Source organism: Thermobia domestica, chromosome 4 (genome assembly GCF_964235325.1).
Source record: "Thermobia domestica chromosome 4, izTheDome1.hap1.1, whole genome shotgun sequence".
In the NCBI taxonomy this organism is placed as follows: domain Eukaryota; kingdom Metazoa; phylum Arthropoda; class Insecta; order Zygentoma; family Lepismatidae; genus Thermobia; species Thermobia domestica.
Window position 1 is genome coordinate 328710012 of NC_137457.1, and position 19106 is coordinate 328729117.

General features: G+C 36.4%; 1 protein-coding gene across 5 annotated transcripts in view; it reads left to right on the forward strand.

The window, feature by feature from the left end:
• The window catches only part of na (sodium leak channel non-selective protein na), a 151033-nt gene that overhangs the window by 34629 nt on the left and 97298 nt on the right, over positions 1-19106 (forward strand). For all 5 annotated transcript variants that reach the window (XM_081756863.1, XM_081756858.1, XM_081756860.1 and 2 more), the window contains 6 exons: positions 2571-2756; positions 5671-5894; positions 7299-7436; positions 11937-12082; positions 14888-15135; positions 18217-18438. In XM_081756863.1, the coding sequence (XP_081612989.1) occupies positions 2571-2756; positions 5671-5894; positions 7299-7436; positions 11937-12082; positions 14888-15135; positions 18217-18438 (1164 nt within the window). The remainder of the gene's footprint in view (positions 1-2570; positions 2757-5670; positions 5895-7298; positions 7437-11936; positions 12083-14887; positions 15136-18216; positions 18439-19106) is intronic.

The following is a 19106-nucleotide window of genomic DNA, read 5'->3' on the forward strand; positions in this document are numbered from 1 at the left end:
TGTCAGAGCGATCTATATATATAAAAGAGAACGCACAAATCCTTTGTGAACTCATCACGCTAATACGGCTGAACCAATTTCTTTCATTTTTGGGGGGTTGTTAGGATTTGGACCCTAGATGGTTTTTATCATATCACTTTAATTTTTAATTACCAGTGTCTTGAGATAATTGACCATTCAAGTGTCCATACGTACAAATCCTTTGTTATTAGTTCATCATAGGTAAAAATAAACGTATTTATATGCAACCCGCATGACCATGTGACTCGGCGGGTTAACATAAATGACAGGCGCTATAATGTTAACATTTACTGCAATTTGAAAGCGAAAAAGTAAAAATTATCTAAGTAACAAAGTTTATTGCGTTCCGGGGTGACCGCAGCGAAGCGGGGCGGGTTAACATAAATGACAGGCGATATAATGTTAACATTTACTGCAATCTTCTATGGTTTTTATCATATCACTTGAAAGCGAAAAAGTAAAAATTATCTAAGTAACAACGTTTATTGCGTTCCGGGGTGACCGCAGCGAAGCGGGGTGAACGCTGCTAGTTGATAATAAATGTGTTATTTGGACGTAGGATGCTAATAGAAAAGTACAGAGAATACCAGAAGGACTTTCATATGGTATTCATCGAATCGTATGGTATTCAAGAGAAAGCGTATGATAGATGCCATGGGATCTTATTTGATGAGTACTGAAGAAAAAGTATGTTCCAAACACATACATTTGTATAGCCCAAGATATGTATGATGGATGTAGGACAGGAGTATGGAATAGCAGGAAAGTTCATAGTGAAAGTGCGACTTCATCAGGGATCTAGTCTTAGACCATACTTTTTTACAGTTAAGATGGACGAGCTTACAAAGGCTATCCAAGATTTAGCACCTTGGAATATGCTATTTGTAGACGACATCGTGCTGATAGTGAAACCAAGGCTGAACTGCAGATTATATACCTCGGGAGGAGCATTGGAGTTCTAGTTTTACTATAACAAAGCCAGAATATGTACAGTGCCCATTCAGCAAAAGTGTAATTGAAGGTACAGGAATGTGACTCGAGAAAGAAAAGCTGGTAATGACGGTGAAATTCAAGTACCTAGGTCAATAGCACAAGAAAATGCAGGAATAGAATAAGATATAAACAACAGAATTAGCAGCGATTGGAGAAAATGGAGAGAATCGGGAGGGTTGGTTTAAAGGGACAAGGGACTAGTCGGCGATACATGTCATTATAGTCTTCGTATCTCTCTCATGTATTTTTTACCTTTCACGAAAATTAACGATTTCTCTTACAAGTTTCAACCTACAGACTTCAAATTTTTAGAGAAGAAACTTCATATCCTATTGAAGGCAACAATCTGTGCCGATTTTTTTATTTAGAATTTTCTTCATTGTTGAGATGGATATCCAAACCTTTAACAATGGAACTGTTTCAACAATTAAGAACATTCTAAATAAAAAATCGGCACAGATTGTTCCCTTCGATAGGTTGTGAAGTTCCTTCTCTAAAAATTTGAAATCTCCAGGTTGAAATTTGTAAGAGAAATTGTAAATTTTCGTTAAAGGTAAAAAAAAAATAAATGAGCGAGGTAGAAGACCGTAGTGACATCTATCGACAAAGCTTGTCCCTTTACACCAACCTTAAAGAAAAAGTTTACAAAACAGTAGTAAAACCTGCCACATTATACGGAGAGGAATGTTGGACGACAAAGAAGAGAGAGGAACAGAAGATGCGTATTGCAGAGATGAAGATGCTGTGGTGAATGTGTAGAGTGACGGAAGGAAAAAATTAAGCATGACGTAATCCTGATAAAAGTAAAAATGAAACCAGTAGTAGAAAATGTGCAAGGAAGTAGGCTGAGATAATTTGGGCATGTAAGAAGATCTTTGGAATACGTAGCTCACCGAGTGGATGGCATAGGACTGAACTGGAAACGAGCGGGAGTCCGACCAAAGAAGAAATGGGAAGATTGTGTGAAAAACTATATGAAATGTGGTGTCACAGTAGATATGACACAAGATAGAAACAGGTGGATCTGAAAAGCCGGTCCAACTAATTGGAAAAAAGGTTTAGAGAAAGAAGAAGCTGTGCAAATTAGATTAATGTAGAACTTTGCTACGCAAAACTTTAACAAAAATACTGATATATGGGTCGTTAAACTAAAAGAGGAAAATTCATTTCATATATAATTATATGTATCTCCTAACTATTATGTTCATAAAAATGTATTATAATTATTTGCAGGGAGTATGGTAAAAGTGATCTTAACATGTAAATGGTTTTACAGTGACAGTTATTCTAATTCATAAGCTGTTCCAAATGTACTAATAATCAGAAAGACTTAAAGAATTGTCTTCCAGTCCACTGAAAGTATAATATTTTCAGAGCACAAATGAAGATAATATAATTTTCCAAAACATTGTTTTCTTCCCTTTCTGGGAAATATCTTTCTTTTAGCATTTTATTCATTATAGATATATTGCCATAAAGATTTAAAGTCAAATTTTCAAAGCTATAGTCATTGAGATAATTTTGATGGTATTTTAGCTAGTGTATTTAATTTTCAGCTATGGGTTCGACGGTTTATGAGATTCTGTGCTCTTCTGAGCTTAGTATCTGTGAGTCTAAACACTCCAAAGACCTTCGAAAGATATCCAAGTCTACAGTACGTAACTTTCTGCTGTGATCTTGTAATTACGTTTCTCTTCACTGCGGAAATGATTGCCAAAATGCATATTCGTGGCATTCTGAAGGTGAGTTCATAGAAGTGTATATCTTCTTGTAAGTATTCAGTTTTATAGTAAACTATATATGCTGTAGATTACTTGATTAAATATATATAAAGGGTGTTTCAAAACAACACCGACAACCTTTGGGAGGTGATTCCTGGCACCAAGATAAGACAAAAAATGTAGACCACCTGGGTGCATAAATGGTTCCTTTGAAGTTACATGCGCTATCCAAAAATACATGTTTCAGAACCCTAAGGTATTCACGCAACAATTTTTATAGAGGGAGTTTGCCTACGGGCATATAATTTAACTTGTACTTACAAACTACCTCCATAAAAATTGCTTCGTGAGTACCTTAGGATTCTGAAACATGTATTTTTGGATAGGTCACGTATTAGTTTCTAAGTGAAGTCTTGACCCGACTACGGTAGGTCTCATAGTTTTGCAGCTATGGACCTTTGAAGTTCATTTTTTCATATTTTCGGCAGCCTATAACTCCAAAAGAAAGCATTTGTGTACCCACGTTGATCTATACTTTTTGTTTTACCTTGGTGTCAGGAATCACCTCCCAAACGTTGTCGATGTTATTTTGAAACTCCCTATATATATAATAAAATTATATATGATCCTGACTTCGAAAAAATGATCGTGGAAACCAGTAGGTTATATATATATATATTCTACAATTGAAATGTAGTTTGATTTCAGTACCCACTTCTTAGTTAATATGTACACCGTATTTCAAAAAGAATGACCTGATTTGGGACGGTAATAATTACAACATGGAATGTGCCCTCAAGGAAATGAGTGTTATTTGAATAGGTGTGCCCTAAGGTTTCAGAAAATCGCAGTTAGATGTCAGTCAATGCGTCTTCTCAGTCTGGAGTTAGTCAAAAGTAAGATGGCGTCCGCACAACAGAAGGCGTTTTATGTGCTGTAGTTTGCAGAGACTGACTGAGTCAGTGATTTCGGCCCAGCGTGCTTTTCGTCGGCGTTTTGGCATTGATCAGCCTGCACCCAAAAACATTCGTCGTTGTTATCGTGAGTTTAAAGAGAGAGGATGCGCTGCCGCCATAACTGCTGTAAATGCAGACACATTGTGTTAAGTTTATGACGAATTTAGCTATCGTCTAGATGTTATTCGTGATGCTGGTGGTGGACACTTAGAGTGTTTGTAATAGCATAGCTAAAACTTGAAGATTTTGTGAGTATTTTGCAATTTATCCCATTTTTGTAGTATGTCCTTATCATTACATATGGACTTTTAAAATCAGTTCATTCTTTTTGAAACACTCTGTATATACAGAATTTCATCAATGGGGCTTCAAGCTCCCACGTTCAGATCGTTTTAGATCATGTACGATTTTTGTATACGTATCTTTATATGGTAAAAGTGTTTTCTTGTGTTGAAAATTTGGGGTTAAAATCCTGAACCTTTCCTTTGCGTACGCCACTGGTAGAAGCAAATGATAGACAAAGAAACTGTTTGTGGTAAAAGGAAACTTGTGAATTGGGTAACAAGAACCCAGATAATGTTCTAATTTCTTTTACTTCCCTCGCTTGTTTTACTTTCCTCAGTTCTCTTATAACGATTAAGTTTACCGAATGAGTGTAGGCTAATGGTTATTAGTGTTTTTGCCTTGTACTCGCGGGGTTCCAGGTTCAAGCCCCACGACCGGCCATGTGACCTTTTCCCAAAGTTGTGTTAAGTTTTACTAAGTGAAAACCGTGAAGCTACTTCCCATTTTCTTGTTAATTATTAAAGATCCCAGAATAATTGGTCTTTCAAGCTATATCTGGATGTAGCTGTATAAAGATCTCTCTGTACAACCTTAACAGACTTTTCTCATGTTTAATTCATCTATGATATCCCGCCGGACGGATTCTCTGTCAAGTTTACTAGTTCAACCATACTGCGCGTACACTGAATCTTCGGTAACTTCTGATTACCTCGTGTACTTGGTTAATGTTTGTGACTGTGGCCTGTAAAAAAAAAAAAAAAAAAAAAAAAAAAAAAAAAAAAAAAAAAAAAAAAAAAAAAAAAAATCAACACATTTCCTCCCCCTCTGAGAAATGTTTATACCACTGAAGTTGTACTTTGGACATACAATTATTACCGTATGCGTCAGTCAACATTAGGAATGTTTCAGCTGGCTACTTTTTAAGTTTCACATCGAGGTTTTCACCAGCTATTCCTTTGTTCCAGGGGCGGATCCAGGGGAAGGGGGGCGATTGCCACCCCCAGAAGAGGAAACTTTTTTATTTTATATATAAATAAAATATATAGTTTATTTTTTGACGCTCTTAAAAGTAGCTCTAAGTAGCAGTATTACAACCCACCCGCTCCCCCAGAAGTCCGTCCTGGATCCGCCCCTGCTTTGTTCTACCTTCATTCTTTTTTCTTTCTTTCTTTCTTTCTTTCCTGGACAGCACGGTTACACGTGTTCACAGAATGACATCTCCCTCGGATCTGCCAGAGTGGGGCGAGTCCAAAGTTCATGCAGACAGAGAAGAGGGGTGCCCACTAACCAATGTATTGTAATTGCTTCCGTTTATGAAATATAAATTCGGGACGTTTCTCCTTGTGTCATACCTTGTATATAGAACCTACTAAATTTCTTGAATATTTGAATTAATTATAAAATTATACGGTTCTAGCTAGTTAGCACAATTTATCTACCAATATATGTCATATTGAAGTAACGGGGGTTTTTGTCTTGGAAATAGGTAAGGTAAGCCATTAAATTTGTAGGAAAGAAGCATTAGATTTTATTGGTAGACCTTTTCCTAGTTCTCCATTTCTCTGTTTCTTACAAAGTTTATTATATTTTTTGATAAGTAAAAAGAACATGTAGGTTTCCAGATTATACGATCAAAAATATATTATATGGAAGTTTCTGTTTCTTGATAATATGATTGTTGTTTCTATTCATAGGGTGAAGTTCCGTATTTGAAAGACCACTGGTGCCAATTTGATGCGAGTATGGTGTTCTTCCTGTGGGTGTCTGTTATTCTGCAAATGTTTGAAATGTTAAAGATGGTCGAAGAATCGTCTCCTCTGCCTATTATGAGAGCTCCCAGACCTTTGATAATGATTCGATTCATTCGAGTCTTCCTCAAGTTTTCTATGCCAAAATCTCGGATAAATCAAATCTTCAAGTAAGTAGACGGTGAATATTATGAAAGAACAATAATATATAGGGAGGTTACAAGGTCTATTCTGATAAATATACATCCATGGTTCCCCCCTTCCCCTCCGCCTTCAAAAAATAAATAAATGAAAATGAAAAATGAGTGCAGTCACCTGTATTCGTCCGCTTTAAAATAGTTTTCTTCTGCTTCCACATGTTGAATCCAGCGTTCTTTCCACTGCTAGAATCAGGCCCGGAACCCTTCCTCGGGAAATGTTGTTAGAATAGCCATCGCGTTGCGCTTGATTTCCTTTTTGCGTGGAAAAGCGCGTTCCTTTCAGTTGTCTGTTGATTTACGGAAACAGCCAATGATCATAGGGTAGGGAGCTTGATCAACCACCTGAATGTTGTGCTGAAGCACATTAGGTTGAATCACATCAGCTTCTTTAGAACTATGAGCTCCTCCGTGGCTAAGCGGTTAGCGTACGCGCCTTTGGCGTGGGAGACCCGGGTTCGATTCCCGGCGGGAGCTCATGTGGTTCGGATTCCACGTTAATCAGTAGGTCCACGTCTCATATAGCCTCGCTGCTGAAAGGGACGCTAAACTAAAATCAACTCAAAAAATTCTTTAGAACTATGCCGAGACCATACGACTTGTGAATCAAACATAAACATAGATGACTGATTAATTAAGATGGTTTTGAATTATGAATATTTGTATGATAAATACACTAAAGAAAACCTGTGCCTTGGCAACACTAAATGAAAAAACAAATTTTTTATAATGTTCATTAATGCTGAATTAATGGAAAAATAACTTCTTTTTACCTGTGTTGTCAGGTACCACCAGATGTTGTTAAAAAAGTGGAAAATAATCTAATCTTAAAGTCGTAGGTTAAAAATAATTGGAATTGTACGAAGGGTCAAAAGTGTTTTGTCGATGTACATATACATTGGTTAGAGGCGGTGCAACCACTTCGATGGGCAGTTGTTTTATAGTTGACATAAATATGTTCTAGCGAGGTCAATCAAGCTATTGTTTTGGGAGTAATTATATGTGTGTGTAAAGTGATAGACCGTGGTTGATATATATACAATTATATGCGAAGATATAACACTGTTCGTTCTAAATAAAGGTGGTAGTTACGTATTGAAAGAAGTCAGATTATTGTTGAACATATGTGGGCTTAAAAAAAAAAGGTTACTTGTATTCTGAAGTTACGTTGGATTTTATCTAACTATTCAATAAATAATAATTAAACATTTGAAACATAAACCAATATATAATTTTAAGCTCTACTCTTATACAAATGTAACCAAAACTTTATTTCTGATATTGCTACAATGAAATTTCTCTCACAGGTACTAACATTCTCGGGACTAGTAAAAAATTCTTGAATTTATGAGTAACTTTGATTGCTTTCTTTTCCAGACGGTCCAGCCAACAGATCTACAATGTAACACTATTCTTCCTGTTTTTTATGTCCTTGTATGGTTTACTTGGAGTACAGTTCTTTGGGGAACTAAAAAATCATTGTGTCCTGAATGACACGGACCCAGCTCATCCAGAGTAAGTATTATACGAATGTTCTTACAAAAGTTCTAAACCTAACTATGAGAGAATCAGCTTAGAGTTTAAGTTGAGTGCTACTTTTCAATAAAATCCCTTGAGAGTTCAAAGTATTGTGTCAATCGATGTTCAAATGCGTTTATGCCGCTGGTAAAGGTTTTCTCGAAGCCATCTAGAATATCTACGGCACGCATGACATTTTTGACAGTGTAAAACTGACACTTCTCAACTTCTTTTTAACATTTGACAACAGATAAAAGTCAGATGATGCCAAGTCGGGCGATTAAAGTGGGTGTAGGACCAATTTGAAGCGGCAATTATGAATTACTGCTATGGCGACGACTAACTTTGGCTGGGAACGTAGTTGTCATGGCATAGGACGCCTTTTGTCAGTTTCCCATGACGCCTCTGCCAGATATGATCGCACAATTCGTAAGAGGCCTGGGTAATAATCCCTAGTTACTTTTTGCCTCTTTGGAAGATAATATTTCATCTCCTCCTCCAAATTCACTCCCTCCCCCCAATTTCAGAAAAGTAACCATCACCTTTCCTGCTGAGGACACTGACCTGGCCTTCTTTAGATGTGAGCTTAACGAGTGTTCCCATGCATGGAGCTTTGTTTTGACTGATATTGGTAATGGTCGTTTGATGATGATGATGATGTTGGTTGACCGGTTTGACTGAGATGGTTCGATGTGTCGGTGGGTGGATATTTAATAACAGCTGTTATCTGCTATTATTAATCAAGTCAGAAGGAATGTGGACTTTTTCGCTGAATATTATTTCTTGAAATGTTGTGCCCTGTCATCTTTTGGTCGGGATTTAAAAGTTTGGACATTCAACTCGCTGATATTTTTCTCATTCTCAGATGCGGGCACGGTGGCTCAGTAGTAGAGCGTTTACCTCTGGTACGTGGAGTCTTTGGTTCCACTCTCGGCCAAGTAAGCTTGTGGTGAATAACATCGTGTCCCTGAGTTTTCTCGGGCTAGTCACGTTTCCTCCCACGTTTTCATTCCACCACTTGCTTTAATCATCCGTCTCCCTTAGCTTAAAGAGTATAATCGTGGGACGTTAAAGATGTCATTTCATTTTCATTCCCAGCTGCTGGTGATAATTCTGTGAGCGCTTGTAGTTGACAAGTCCACTGTCTCAGTAATCTGTCTAGAGGTTGGTTGATCGGTGATCATTTATGACAATTTATGAACTTGGTTCATGTTTCCTCGATTAATGCTTCGACAGGGTGTCTATCGGTCACGAAAGACATGAAAAAATCACGAAATCAGAAAACGTTCATAAAAGTCATGGAAAAGTCACGAAATTTAGCTTTTGGGTCACGAATTTTTTATCTGTACAAATATAAGTGCAGACCGGAAAATTTTGTTCTGTAAAACGTCAAACTTCACCACCAAAAATGTCTATGGTCGGCTTTAGACGCTACCAAATCGCAACCAAAGTACGCTTCTATCGCATATATGAAAATTAGACCTAATTCGTACTCAAATTTGCACTTGAGAATGTTATGAAATTTTATGGTTTGGTTAAGAAAAGGTCACGAAAAATTCACGAAATTTCATTTTAAAATTTCAGTAGACACCCTGTTCAACAGGCCTTTTTGGTCGAAGGTGGTCTTCAGTACCTGCTTTCTCCCTCCTAAATTGAACTGCCCATGTCTTCACTAGGCATAGGAAATAGCACTCTTGCCTAATGTAGTCAATATTTTGGCGTTGATATCTTGCGTCTTTAAACCCTTATGGAAATATCTAGTAACAGCTCTTGCGTCCAGTTTCTCCATTTAATCAAAAGTCGGTCACTCTGTTGTCTTTTTTATCTGCAAAAACACAGGAAAAGTAGATATTAACACCAAATTTGGTGTGACAACCTGTGAAGTTTCAGTACGTATGTACTGACGTGTCTCTTTATAATATTTCTTAATTAGGCTTAGGACTGTTTAACAATTCTCATATCTAAAGTTGTCTGTTGCAATCGAAACTAGAAAATTAGGAAATAAATAATAATTTTGGAACTCTAAAGAAAAATAAATATAATATTTAGTCAGTAAGTCTGGAGTTAATATATACGAAAGCAAAATTTGTCCGTTTTACTATATGGATTCGAAACTTGAGATCTAGAGTTAACTTATAAGAATAAACTGTCTTTGAAAACAATACATAAAGATTGAAAAATAGCCAACTGGACTAGGACTCGAACCCGGTATCTCCGGTATACCGTTACGATGCGATGACCACTACACCACCCAGTTCGTTTCCCGGAACAGCCACCCACTCTCACTTTCGAGGTCGGTGCGCTCATCTCGGATCACGTGGGTTGTACCACAAAGCTTGCTGTGATTGGACAATCCTGTGTCCATATGCCAAGCCCCTTATGACGGTTGTGATTTCGTATATACTAATGAAAGGAAGAAACAACCGTTTTTATACACACCAGAATTCTCCTTAGGTGCGAATTCTATATAACGCAAAAAGAGTGAACAAAGAACTGAGTAGACCGGGGCTGCGGCATACTGTGCCGATCCGTTAACCATTACCTATTCCGCTTCCCAGAAAAGCCACCTACTCTCTTATTGTCAAGGGTGGCTCAGTGGTTAACGCATCGGCATGGTATGCCGGAGGTCCTGGATTCGAGTCCCAGTCCAGTCTTTCACATTTTCACTCTGTGTGTTACAGAATTTGCACATATAGAAGATTTTGGTGTAAAATAAGCGGTTGTTTCCGACTTTCATTGGTACAGTCTGAAATTTTCCGAAAATATAGTCTTGAAGAAGTTAAATAATTTAAAATGAGACTCAAACGGTTTGGCTTTTTGTTTTGAGGTTAACTTCCCTTTGAGAAAGAGGAGTCTATATTCCACCTGAGCCTACACTGACGTGGGAGCTCCCATCAAGAGTCTAATCTCTGGGCTGAAGAGAGAAACAATCAAACGAATGGGAAAAGTTGCATAACGCAGAAGTTTTAATAGTGTACTTATCATCAAATATGGTGTGAATAATTAAATCGAAATGTGTAATACGCACAGGATACGTCACGAAAGTGTGAAATGCACGTAGAGGTGTAAATTGATAGTTGGAAAGCTTATGGGAGAGACATCGTAGGAGAGAACGAGAGAAAGATAAACTGAAATCAAAGGTAAGAATAATCTGCATTAAATTGTTTGGGTTTCTGTTCCCGCATGAACCTTTGAGTTACTTCAGCGACATTGTTATGTAAAGTTTCAGATTTATTAGCTATAGTTCAAAGAATATTGTAGCCCATACAACTGAAAATATAGAGGAAGTAGAAGAGATAGGAGGAGACTTCGTACTGAGATCCGAGTTTGAAAGACCATTACAAGAGCTGAAATATGGAAAAAGTCCCAGATGTAGACAATATACCACTAGAAAACTTACGAAGTGCAGCTTCAGAAGTTCAGGATAGAGTGTATAAATTCATTAACACATTTATGAAGAAGGAAAGATGCTTCCAGACTTAAAAAAAAAAATGCAGATAAGCACAATACCAGAAACAGCAAGTGGTGAAAAGTGTGAGGGTCAGAAAATGATAAGCTTGTTCCCATATGCTCCGAGAAGAAGTCCTGACAAAAATAATCTGCAAAAAGCTTAAAGCCAGTATGAAAGTATTGGCAGTTTGGTTTCAAAAATAATACCGAAACGCAGGAAGCAATACTTACATTAAGAGGGCTGACAAAAGAAATAATTTCCATGGGAAAAGCAGTAGTGAAATAGTAGATGTAAGGTAACAGAAATTTCTCGATTGGTGAAATAATAGATTGGAAGGTAACAAAAGTTCATCGATTTGGTGAAATAGTAGATAGACTAGATAGGGAGGTAACGTAAGTCCCTTGATTGGTGAAATAGATTGGAAAATAACTGAGTTCTCCTTTGGTAAAATAGTAGATTAGAAGCTAACTGAAATTCCTCGAGAAATTTACGAAATAGAGTATTATAAACTTTATATGATAGTATTTAGACGCTTCTCTTCCCCAAAGCCACTAAATCTCTCGAAGAAATTGGTCAACAATTCGTGAGCTTGTTAGGGTCATTATTTTCCTCTCCACGTAAAGCGTAGGTTAACAGATGTTTTATAAATTGCTTTTATAACCCACATTTTTAATACTCAGTTTTGAAATGTGCATACTGCTAAATATTTCTAGAGATGCACTGAAACACTACAGAAAACAGAAGATTTTAAAAGTGTGTATATTCTATAATTTATCATATTTATTGCAAAAAGTAAATACCATAAAATAATGCAGATAATGAAGTATATATATATCTAATAAAATTAAGCCATAAGGATATTATTTCAACGTTTCTTCGACTTTTTCGTATTAATTTATGCTGGTAACTTATTCACTTTCCTAAAATTCTTTTATCTGAAGATAATTTGAATGTCGCGCAGCATTCGATTAGTTAATTTTGATTATCTTGTTTCTGCTAAAATTTAGTTCCATATTTTTTTTAAAAAAAATCCTTTTCTGTTACAGGCGTATAACAATAAATAATCTTGCTATTCCGGATACTTTTTGTTCAGTTGATCCATATTCAGGATACCAGTGCCCTGTAGGAATGAAATGTATGAAACTCGAACTACCAAGATATAACATGGGATTTAATGGTTTCGATGAATTTGGTAAGTTTACTATTATTATTATCATAAAAACTGCTTAGTCTGACAATTTTATTGCCTCAGGTTTTCAAAAGTCAGAAACACGATGTTCCGGTTTCTTTTTCGATTCTCAGTGGATACGAGCATCGGAAGGCAGGATGGACATGTGTTCGTACTTCAAAAGTAGTGGTTACATGACCACAATATCAGTGTGTGATTGAGTTATTTTTGCAGCGTTTTTCCGCACAGTGTACCCCTACTCGACAAGCAATCTGTAACTTCAATAAAAAGTTCGAACAGACTGAGTCCGTAGCGGATTATTTTAGTAATATATATTATGTCAAAATGTGTTCTTCTGTGCTCAAAAGATGTAATCTGTGCTTTAAAAAAAAAAAAAAAAAAAAAAAAAAAAAAAAAAAAAAAAAAGGTAGACACATTGAATACTTGATTTACGTAACCTAAGTTAAGTCATGATTTCTTGTGCTCCTCAACCATAGCTTGGTAGGCAACATGAAAATATTAAAACTTTTCTCTCGCGTGGGAGAGCCGTTTTATACTTTGATAAGTTATCTTCTTCGTAACTGCATCTAGATATTCTATCCTTTGTCTTCCTCTTCCTGGTTTTCTTTCTGCCTTTCCTTGTATCAGCACGGCGATCCAATAGGAATGCCGAATAAGATGGCCAAACATTCTGTTTATTCTTTTTCCTATTATCTTCATGATCTGTCGTCTTCATTAGCTTCCTTTAGTATGTCTTCATTCCTTTTCCTTTCGGTCCAAGATATGCGCAGCATTCTGCGCCAACACCATATTTCAAATGCTTCCATCTTGGATATTTCAGTTTTTCTCAATGTCCATGTCTCTGATGCGTAAAGCGCCACGCTCCATACCAGGGCCTTAATAAATGTTTACGAACGTCCAACGACACATGTCTTTGTGTTAGCAGTCTTCTTTTCCTATTGAATGCTTGTTTAGCCTGTGCTATTCTGGAACTTACGTCTTTTTTTACTTCTTCCATTCGAGGATATTAGTGAAACGTCTTAAATGTTCGATTCTCGCTTTATCTAGCTATACGTTTGCCCCTTCCTGTCCTGCTCTTGTGCACTTTGTCAGTTTGGTTTTCTTCTTATTTATCTTCATTTTGCATGTTTTTTCCAGTTGGTCGTTGGAATAATTTCGTAGTGTCGTAGTTGATATGCACTCTTATCAAGTGTCTTACGACCGGAAGTAAGAAACTACATAATTAGACACCAATGAATACCAGTATAGACGTCAATGAATATAACATGAATAATTATTGAAATCCCAAATGTATGTGGAATATGTTTCTGGCATATTACTCTTAAGCTGCTCAAAGTATTCGTTGGAAATTCTATGGGAAAGGCCTTTGGAAGAGCCGAAAAGACGAGAGGATAACGTAAAGCAGTCTGTTAGGGAGATCATAAATCACAAACTTAGTTTGATTAAGTTAGGCACTCAATATGAAAGTCGTGTGAATATCACGTGGAAACACGCCCTTATGGATCAAAGTAGAACAAAGAGAGATTGAAGAGGTCGATCATTTCAAATATCTGGGAAGTATTTTGACAAGGGACGCTTACTGCACCAAAGAGATCAGGTCATGAATTGCCGTACTCAAAAACAATATGCAACAATAAAAGATCGCTCCTAACTAGCAGGCTTACATTCAATTAAGGAAAAAAGTTAATCAAGTGGTATATATATGGAGCGTGGGGATTGTATGCTTCGGAGACTCTACGGAAGTTAGAGGAGAAATATTGAGAAAGTTTCGAAATGTTGTATTGGAGGAAGATGGAGGAAATTAAATGGACGGAGAGAGTAACAAATGAAGATGTTTAAAAACGGATAGGAGAGAAGAGGATGCTTTTAACGAGGATCCTTCGTAGGAAGGCCAACTGCATTGTCCACATCTTGCGAAGAAATTGCATTCTTCATAGTGTCATAGAGGGTAAGATGGAAGGAAAAAGAGGAGTAGAAAGAACACAACTTATCAATTAGTTGAAAAATGAAAAAAAAATATTACATGTTAAAAGAGGAAGCTGAAGATCATGAAACGTGAAAGAAACATTTCCAGACCCTAATCTAAGAAGAGGATCTCCTGTTAGTCCCAGGACCTGCCAACAGACACAATACTTTACTTACTTACTTACTTACTTACTTACTTACTTACTTACTTACTTACTTACTTACTTACTTACTTACTTACTTACTTACTTACTTACTTACTTACTTACTTACTTACTTACTTACTTACTTACTTACTTACTTACTTACTTACTTACTTACTTACTTACTTACTTACTTACTTACTTACTTACTTACTTACTTACTTACTTACTTACTTACTTACTTACTTACTTACTTACTTACTTACTTACTTACTTACTTACTTACTTACTTACTTACTTACTTACTTACTTACTTACTTACTTACTTACTTACTTACTTACTTACTTACTTACTTACTTACTTACTTACTTACTTACTTACTTACTTACTTACTTACTTACTTACTAACTAACTAACTAACTAACTAACTAACTAACTAACTAACTAACTAACTAACTAACTAACTAACTACTACTACTACTACTACTACTACTACTACTACTACTACTACTACTACTACTACTAATAATAATAATAATAATAATAATAATAATAATAAGAACAAATTTCTGCCGCATTGAACCTGTAAGTTCCGTATCCATCGATTAAAATTAGTTAATACATTAAATAATAATATTTATTGAATTTCCTATTGTTAAGTACTTTTTAATGCTAGATTTCATTATTCTCTATTTTCAGCTACGAGTGTGTTTACAGTGTACCAAGCCGCATCACAAGAGGGTTGGGTGTTTATTATGTATCGAGCTATTGACAGTTTGCCTGGTTGGAGAGCTGCCTTCTACTTTAGTACGATGATCTTTTTCCTTGCCTGGCTGGTGAAAAACGTTTTCATTGCTGTCATTACGGAAACGTTCAATGAAATTCGAGTTCAATTCTATCAAATGTGGGGCGTTCGTGGTCATATAACAAGTCGTTCCACGTCACAGGTATGTAAGTTTATTCTTTTATGTAACTTTTTTACTTTTTTTTTAGCTTTGCAGAGATGTATAATGATCAGTTTAGTTCAGTCGAGCGGAAACTGTTTATTAATCTACTCTTGTCTTTATTAGTGCATTGAGTTTTCTCCTGCCAGACAAATCGAGCTACTTGTCAGCACTCAGGGAACACCAGCTGTGTTCTGCCCATCATCCTGCTTCTTAACAATTAGCCTTGCACTTAAACAGCAAGAAAGCAAGAAGAATTCTACTAACTCAAGCGGGTTCTCATCACGTGATGAAGTCTTTAGGAGCCAACTCAAGATGCTAATGCCAGGATCCTGAACTTAACAATTGTCAAACTTTCTAGTGACTAGTTAGACTAGAATAAGCAAAGTAATTGCTCGTTCTTACCTACTCATAATATATTTAATATTACCATGCAAAACTACTCAGGAAGCTATTACTAAACATAATTAATTGAAAAAAAACACTGCTTCCTTCTCTACCTGAGTTTGTATACAATAATATCGACAATTATAATTGTAACTCTTAATTTTGAAAATACATAGACAACCCCAATTTATGCTGATCCGGTTATTTCGCAAAACGGCGTTATTTGTAATTGTTTTCCACTTCCGCTTTTAGAGTGTCCATTATTTTTCATGTCGTAAAAACAGCTTAGAAAGTTCCTATCTTATGACCAAAAGTGTTGTCTTCTTCAGGATAGAGTTCGACGCATATCCTCCTTCCTTAACTACTATCGACGCAATAACATATATTTAGTTTCACACTTCCGCTTTAACTGAGCTCTTAAGTAGTTTGTTCGTGGAGACTAATTCACCCATAGTTTTGTTACATACCGGCAAAATTTATTCTTCAATAAGACATCGAACACTACGTGACTAGCTTTGGTGACAGTCAATGGCGCTGAAATCAGAGTCCGACGAAAGTCTTGTCTCACCTCACTGTTTTACCGATAATGATGAGTATGATGATGTGAGATAGGTAATGACACTATGGTTTAAAGTTATAATATCACAAACTCAATATTATTATTAGAGAGAAATATTAGCTCGGAGATTATTTTTAATTTGCGTTTAATTACGGTGTTTAAACAAGTGACTTTTGGGAATGAGATTTGTACTTGTGTGCCAAGTTGCCTTTAAAAAAGTAATTTGTCATCTTGATTACTTCACTTACAACTACTTCACCCTTACATAAGGATGAAAACTGGGGAGAGGCCAGAGCTTTCTCTGTTCTTCCTTTTCTTCTTTAGTTCAACTTTTCGTCATCAGGTGGTAGCATTATAGAAAAACAGAACACTACTGAAAAAACAATACATCCAAAGACTTTATAGAGCCGATAAAAATAACTGAGTACGAACTGTCATACACGAAATAAAATTTTGCTTAAAATTGGATCAGTTACTCCCTTTAGCAAGAAGAAAAGTATCGATAATGTTTTGTGTTGTTGAGTTAGAATAAATATGGATTAAAAAGTTTAGCAGGTTATGTGACATTTAGACACGTCATTAGTTCTCAACGGTACATGTACAAGTTCCAACTTACCGGTTTGCTATTCCCATCGTAGCTTCACGCGTCGTATCAGCCCTTCACATTTTGTCCGGAGAGAGGGTAGCCCAGCATTAAGCCCCCAATACCGGGCTCCCTGTTGGTCCACGGGCCCTTATTTATCATTCGGATCACCCTGTTATATCTGGTGGGATCCCTCATGCGCCACTTGAAGGACGAACCTAAGGTCCGTGTCCTCCACAAAAGGCGTGATTAGTGAAGAAACTAGACGAGAAGAGACTAGGAAGTAGATGGGAGGATAAAATGGATTCGGCACGAGAAAGAGGAAACCGGTAAGATATAAAGGAACAAGAGAAGTACAAGGACAGGAAATTCAGGAGAGTCATCAATAAACGAGTCGTTCGAACGAGAGTTCAAGAATTAATAAATGGAACGTCTTAGGATGATGATAGTGATAGATTTTGTATATGGATTTTAGAAATACGGGATACAGTGATTTTGATTGGATTGGCTTGGGACAGAACAGAATTCTCTTCCCACCGCCTTTTTTTAAAAATGAATCCTTTCTATTAAGATTTACTAATAGCTACTAGATATGATTGTAAATGATTCCAATATAAATTGGCCTAGCAGAGTGTATCCGAAAGCGTGTCAAGTAAATACTATGTATATACATTTGTAGCAATCATGTATTGTGTTGCTGAAAGCTACCATGATTTTTTTTAAAAAGAATTTAGTACAATTGAATCATCTTTCCTAAATGGCAAAATACATTTTGTGGTTGAACGGGACGTCGCCAAAACTTCAGAACGTACTCAAACAACAAAAAATGTGTCTTAAGAATCATTACGAAATCACCGAAATCACCAGTTGCAGGAAACTATGTGAATCATTGAATAGGACAGTTCCTTCTTTGTACATATTTGAACTTCTCAAAATTACTTGAGGTCATTTGAGTAATATTAAAAGAGATGGTGATACTCACAACTATCTTACGCGTGGTAAAGATAACTTACCTATTGTGTATCATAGAACACCTACATACGGAAAATCACATATCTATATGGGTGTAAAACTGGGTACCTAAAAAATAACTAATGAGAAATACTCATTAATATCTATAAGGTACCTGGGTACATAAAAAATACTCATGAAAAGAGCTTCTTTGTCAACTCAGTGCGTAAAATGCTATTAAATAACACATGTTATACAGTAGATGAATACCATAACAGCTCATTGTGAAACTTGGAAAAGTAATTAAATCCCTGTTGTATATATCAGATGGTAAATACAAATATACACATATATACAGTATTTAAAATAGTAATTAAGTCCAGATGTATATATTATTGATATATAGATTGTAGAACTGGTTTTAACCTATATATGTATTCACAAATTGTTAAAAGAAGAGCATTGTATTTGTTCTAAGTATTGTATCTATTTTATATACTGATGAGTTTTATACCATTTTGTATAAACATACATGTAATATGGTCTACAGAATGATTAATAAATTTAATTTAATCTAATCAACTCTTTTGTGTGCGTGTTTCAGACACTGACAGGTGACGATTCTGGATGGAAACTTGTGACTGTGGATGAGAATAAACACGGAGGTCTTGCTCCAAAATTCTGCCACCAAATTCTTCGGTCTGCATCCTTTCGACTGCTCGTAATGGCAGTTATTCTTGCTAATGGAGTAGTAACAGCGACCATGCATTTTAAACATGATGGAAGACCTCGTGAAGTCTTCTCTGAAAAATATTATTATATTGAGGTATGTATTTAAATATATTAGTATTAACTCAAATGTAGTGTGTTTCTTATTTGTCTGTAAGTATGTTGTGGGAAATAGTAAATGTAAGCATAGTAATACTTACTAGGAATTTTTCTCTAATTTGGCCACTTGGTTAAATGATTTTCCCCATCTTCAGTGAAATCAAAAGTAGTAACTCTATCCATCACGACTCTGGAACTCACTAAAGGAATAGTTAACACTTCTGACCAGAGTATATTGTAATATCCCATGTGATGTTGAAAACAAACAATTTTACATGTCAATGTTTACAAACACCACCACGTGGTTCTGTTTACAAACACCACCACGTGGTTCGGCAAGAAGACTTCACACCAGATGGATCTACAATCACTTGCAGACTACGGCTTTTAGCCCCTCCCACGGAGCAGAAGACGGCATCGAAGCAGCAGCGTCACCGCCACCCAAGAAACCCTATAAATTAGATGGACAAAGGCAATTCAGTATCAGTTTTCTGGTGACCCTCCTACTGTCTGCTTCGGGACTTTAGGAGTAACCTAACCCCTAGGCCTCTAGTCTGCTTCGGGACTACGCCTATCCTTCCTCCTGGCTTAGCCTGCTTCGGAGCTCTAACTGGGAATCCCAACCTCAGCCGCTTAGCCTGCTTTGGGGCTCTGTTGGCCAACTAA